At 40.0% G+C, this 6,000-nt stretch overlaps 1 protein-coding gene across 1 annotated transcript in view; it reads right to left on the bottom strand.

The window, feature by feature from the left end:
- Positions 1 to 1,869: 1,869 nt before the first annotated feature.
- Positions 1,870 to 6,000, bottom strand: part of gpr156 (G protein-coupled receptor 156) — a 19,783-nt gene continuing 15,652 nt past the window's right edge. The window contains exons 9-10 of the mRNA XM_015051957.1: positions 5,250 to 5,408; positions 1,870 to 3,341 (exon numbers count right to left, since the gene is read on the bottom strand). Of these exons, the coding sequence (XP_014907443.1) occupies positions 2,019 to 3,341; positions 5,250 to 5,408 (1,482 nt within the window). The 3' untranslated portion in view covers positions 1,870 to 2,018. The remainder of the gene's footprint in view (positions 3,342 to 5,249; positions 5,409 to 6,000) is intronic.

Raw genomic sequence — 6,000 nt, forward strand, 5'->3', positions numbered from 1 at the left:
TTGCGTCACTGGTCTTGAGTGATCTCAGAGGTTCTTGTCAGGTGATTCATCAGCACTCAGACACTTGCTTACTCAATGATTTTAGGGCCCAAACTAAACAATGGGAGGCAGTGTTTTGTTTCAATACTCCTCAGCTGTGGAATAAATTCCCTGAAAATCTGAAACCTTCAGGAACTGTTGGAGGCTTTAAATCAGGAATGACGACATTTCCATTTACTGCAACTTCTCATCAAGATCAAGTACAGTTTTAGGCATTATTTGTCTCATATTTGTGCATCTTCTTTTTATTTCAAAATTATGAAATAATAACTATGAGAAGTTTGAACTTGTTTTAAAACTTTTCAAGTTTTTTGTCCTCAGCAGTCACACAATTACTGTACACTGAAAAGTTCACTTTGTGATTCTGCCTGCTGTGATTGGATCATTGATATAGAGAAAACACTTTTTTTATATTAAAGATTTATAAATTAAATATAAGAAATTCAGTGTTTACACAAAAGGTAACTGAATGTACACAACCATCTATAAAATTCTATTAATTTTACACCTTTTTATGCTTGTTCTAATGACTGTTTTCTGTGTTAGCATCATGTTTAGAACAATAACTTAAAGGTAGTTAATAACATTATCAAAACATCAGCAGTTTTGGGCAACACATTTTCATAGATCTAAAAATCTTATGAGCAAATAAACAGAATTCAACAATAATGCTTTCTTCATATAAAAATGGAAAAACAAAGCATTTCTTACTGAAATTAGAGCTACATTATCTCCAAGTATAAAAGTTCATCTTCTTTAAATACAATAATCATTAAACTGGTGCTTTAAGAGTCAGTATGCTGTACTGCGAATAAAAGTATTTACTCCCTTAAAGACATATTCTATTTACTTTTGTTGTTTGTTTGTTTTATAACACTTAAAGGTTTCAGATCATCAAACAAAGTTTCATAACGCACAGAGAGCCTAAGTAACTACAAAACTGAGCTTTCAAATTATGGTTTTGATAAAGGCAAAAATAAATAAATATATAAATATTGTATCCAAAATAATATATCCTTATTAATGTAATTTACTGCTTTGTTAAACCATGAGAAACTTTGATTAACCAGATTATATGATTCAGTTTCATTAGTCACGCCCAGGCCTGATTGCTGTCAGACCTGTAAAATAATGAAACAATTCAAAAACAACCAGTCTGACAAGATATATTACACCAAAAAATCTTTAAAAAAAACAACATAATTCCTTAATTTAAAGACTGTTAAAAAAATAGATGAAAAACAAAAGTTCCTGACAAAATATATCAGTCTGGAAAGGCTTACACTTAGACTTTGGGACTCCAGCAACTGAAGCTGAACAGAACCTTTTGTGGTTCCTGTTACATGTGGTGTATATCACAGCAACAGCCAAACATGGCCGTGGTTTGATTCTTTGGTACTTTGGGATAACTTGCCATAATTGAATAAAACATAAATTCTGTACCTAAATGAAGATGTCTGGGCATGAATTTGTGACTCTAAACTCAAACCCACTGCAACCAAAAGTTAAAGTTTCCCAGTGGTCTAGTCAATATCTGAACTATTGAGACAGAGCAAAGAGACTTTAAATTGGCTTAATCATGACTGAAAGGCCTAAAATGAAGCTGATCAAAACTACTCTGTGAAAAAAGTGGTATAAATTCCTTCACGGTGATGAAAAAGACCCAATTTCAGATTTAGCAAACATTTCATGCCTGTTGCTGCTGCAAAGGTTAGCTATGGAACCAGAAGGTAGGTTTAGGGAGAAACTAAGCTTTCTCATTTGGCAAGTTTGGGGTTGCTAGAGGGTTTCCTTTAATAAATAAAATTATTCTGTGAAAACTGCATTTTCTGTTTATTCTAGAGTTAGAATGGGTTTAATTATCTGAAACGTTTCAGTGAAACAAACAAAAGAAATGTGTAAGAAAGCAAATGATTCTTCACAGTAAGTTCAAGTGGTGGAAATAATTAAATAACACATAAAGTGCAGTAAACATTTTGTCATACTAAAGTAGGTTTGAGGTCATCTTTAAACACAACGGGCCGCGGGGGGCGACAGAGGTTGGTGTAGTCCTCGTACTCGCTGTCAGACGAGTCCGAGGAGCTGTCTGAGGACAGGAAGGAGCCCCTCTGCAGGCAGGAATCACAGTAAGGACGATGGTAGTAGCAGTAATCCGTGGAGCTGCTGGAGTCTGAGTCCCAGTATCCACTCGAGTCTCTGATGCATCGATGGCGTTGCTTGCCACTGTCGTCTTCTCCCGCACCGTGCTCAGGTGAACAGTTCTGTCTAGCGCAACGCCAGAGTGGGCAATTGTGAGACCGCGAAGCATGTCTTTGACAGTTTTTCGCTTCCTCCTGTTCCTCTTTATCGCCCTCTTTCTCCTCTACTGACTTGTCTAAGTCGGTGACGCTGCAATCAGCACGAAAATGTGTCTCATCTGGGTTTTGGTGTTCACAGGTGTCCCTTTTCAATTCACAAATGGGAACATCTGAGCCTGTGTAGAAGCAGGACGAGGACAAAGCTCTCCTGGAGGGGTGGAAGGGAGGCCGACGTTTTCTCATGGCATGCGGAGAGACGCTGGGGTATTGGAAGAGGGAATGAGAGGAACAGAGGGACAGAGGGGACAACGTGTTCAGTCTCGGTTGAGACGACGTCTTAGACGCCTGACCTGGAAATCGAAGCGCTGTCTCTAGGACTGCGTCCATGCTCAGCTCCTGGATGATCTCTTGCAGCTTCTCGCTGCTGACGAAACCAGTCAGTTTGGGATTTGGTCCCACCTGCATTGGCAGGCCACCATGACTGGCAAATTGTTCAACCCGAGAGGAATTCAGTCGTCTGCGGTTTTGAAGAGAGGTGACAAAATGAACAGCCTCCTCCGCTGTCCTTCCTGGAAATGTGGGGGACAGAGGTTGCTTGGCATTCCCTCTCACTGTGGATTGAGCTGTCTCTCTAGTTGCAGAGTTGGGGACATCTTTCCGGCTCCCACTCAGGATGTCATCAGTGAAGGGGGAAGAAGCAGGATGGAGGTCCATTGAGTTTTGACTGGAAGGTATCCGGAGTGCATTTGAGGGATCAGGAGGTAGAGTGAGATTATGAAGGGCTGGAGGAGGCAAAAGTCTGGATTTTGCGTCTCCCTGGGATAAACAGGAAGAGGAGCTTCCTTCAGACTGAAGCTCAGTGGTCTGGGTAGAGGATGAGTTGAGATAAGCAGCAGAGGAATCAACGTCCTGGTCCCCCAGGGGCTGGCTTGCTGTCATGAGCCTCAGGAGTTTATCCTTGGCGTTGTTTACCTGCTCTTGAAGACTGTCAATTGCAGCATTCTTCTGAAAAGTGAAAAGAAAAAGCAGAAGTTTAAATATTTGAAAACAAAAAATGCTAGATATTACCACTTAACTGGAGACATTTCCACAACTTGTTCAGATTTTAGTGTTTGGCTCATGTTCCTGTCAGGGCATTTGTAAATAATGGTGTTCGTGAAACTAAAATCCTAACACTTGTCCTTGGTGTACTGTCTTTAATAATTTGTTTTTTTTACCCTTTACAATAATGTTCACACTGAACATTACTGGAGCAGCTTGGTGTCCATCTGGGAGAATGAAACTATTCAACATTTAAATCAAGTTTATGAGGCAGGAGAGTTCTTCTGTCAGTTTTGGTCCCAGTTGTAAAGAAATGCTTAACAAGTTAGATCAATAGATAGAAAAAGCATGCTAACATTAGCCTAGCACTTCACCAAACTGCTCCATATGAAAACATTGTCAAGAGGAGGAAGATACGAATTTATCAAAGACAGATACATTGTAAATAGTCTGTACTTATAGCACTTTATTAACCTGTCATTCACAGGTTGTCATTCACAATGTACAGGGGTGTCAAACTCCAGTCCTCAAGGGCCGCTGTCCTGCAGTGTTTAGATGTGCCACAGGTAAAAAAAAACAGTGGAATGAAATGGCTTAATTACCTCCTCCCTGTGTAGATCGGTTCTCCTGAGCCTTGCTAATGACCTAATTATTCTTTTCAGGTGTGGTGCAGCAGAGGCACATCTAAAAGTTGCAGGACAGCGGCCCTTGAGGACTGGAGTTTGACACCCCTGTCATGAGAGGACCCAAATTTGGGTCCTCTCGTGAATGACAGGTTAAATCCAGAGTACACTACATTCAATGGTCACAGGACAAAATCCTGTAACCTGTGGGTAGGAAGGTGGGTACCTTTCTGCCGACCGTTGCTCAGTAATGGCTTAGTGGCTCAGAAAGTAGCAACGGTGGCTACCTTCTGAGCCACCGTTGCTCCAGATAAATAAAATCGCTTACCATAGCTTTTTTAAACTTAAACACCTGAATCTGCATTTTGAAAGTCATTGTTAGCTGGGTTAAAAGGGACCCAAGAGCCCACGGTGACCTCTGACTACGGCAGAAATCGTCAACAATGGGCTCATGAGAGTCAGATCTGGTCTACATTTTCAGAGTGGTAATAGTAAATTTAGCCCAATTAAAATATTCAATTAATGCTATTTGACACACAAAATCATCTCTTAATATGTAACAAGTTAGTTTAGAAGAGTTTTAACTAATTAAGAGAGGACTGAACAAGCTAAACATAGAGCTTAGAGAGAATGAAACCATGCAATACTTGCTAAGGTTATAAATTATGCTTTTACTGGCCTGGATGACCATGAATTTTAAATACTCTGGCCCTAAAAAGGAAGCTGCATTCTGATCAAGTCAGCTAGGTAGTTTTTGTAAAGAGAATTGTGATTTACAGAAGTAGACACACTGATGAGGCACGTTATAGCTCGAAGAAAGTGTCTGCATTAAGCAGCTAATCAAAAACCCTCAACAGCTTTTAATTACATCAATATATTTTGTCTTCAGATAATGGCATCGTCTAATTTCTCTGGCTCATTTTTTAGGGGCCATCCTCTTGTCCTGATATGGTCATAGCTGGCTCCACAAAGTAAAAGACAAAGACAGCCATTTAGAAAACAACTTGTTACATAACGACAGTTAAATTCACTTCTGTCTGACTGCTCGTCCATGAACAGTCCTACACTCTGACAAACTCTAACAAACAAGATGATGCAAATGTTCCCAAAGAACTTTCATCATTTTGACCAACGGAGAAGTTTGGATGACTGGTGCTCACATGCACTGAAATATTAAAACACACATGTAAAGAATATAATCTCTGTTTAAATTAACCACTTTGTGCATTAAAAAAAAACATTACATTACCTCATTCAAGAGCTTTTTCATTGAGCTGTTCTCCCCCAGCAGGAAGTAGATCTCGTCCTGGCTGTAGACAGATGGCTGACTCTTACTGGGGCTGCTGAAATATTTGGCCATCTGACTCGGGTTGTTCTGATCCTCCTCAAACTGTCGCCATTGGGTCAGCTGCAATAACACAAGTTTGATATTTAGGAGTTTTATGTGAGTTACACGGAGTCCCAGCAACACTTAAACCTCTAGGACGAGAAATAAATCCTTTCAGGGATATCTCTACGAGGTGCGCTTCAGAGCACTGCTCATTGTTGAACTATTTCCTTCCCTCTCGCTGCAGACGCATTCCTTTAAGTTAACATAAACCTGTTGTTAGACTCTCAGAGTCATAAACCTGTTTGCAGCCTGCAAAGATTTGACTCATTATCAGGACTTCCTTGTGAGTCATCTTCTCCTGACAGACACCGAAACTTCATCCATCAGTGCAACAAACACGTCAGGTTTATTGGTTTTACCCTAAACCTTCCTTTACACACACTGTCATCTTTCCATCTGTTACAGTTTCTCTTTGTGGGATGGATTTCCTCATGACGGATCTTAAAAAAAAAAAAAAAATCTTCTCACATTTTGGGATTTAAGCAATAGATAATGAAACTGTAACCAAAATTATAGACAACATGACTTTATCTCGTGTTTTTTGTTTAAACTAATTACAATCTAAGCCAGAGGTTCCCAAACTGTGGGGCGCGCCCCCTAAGGGGGGCGC

This window comes from Poecilia latipinna, unplaced genomic scaffold (genome assembly GCF_001443285.1).
Source record: "Poecilia latipinna isolate Pla-1442-1.1 unplaced genomic scaffold, P_latipinna-1.0 Scaffold1075, whole genome shotgun sequence".
Lineage (NCBI taxonomy): Eukaryota > Metazoa > Chordata > Actinopteri > Cyprinodontiformes > Poeciliidae > Poecilia > Poecilia latipinna.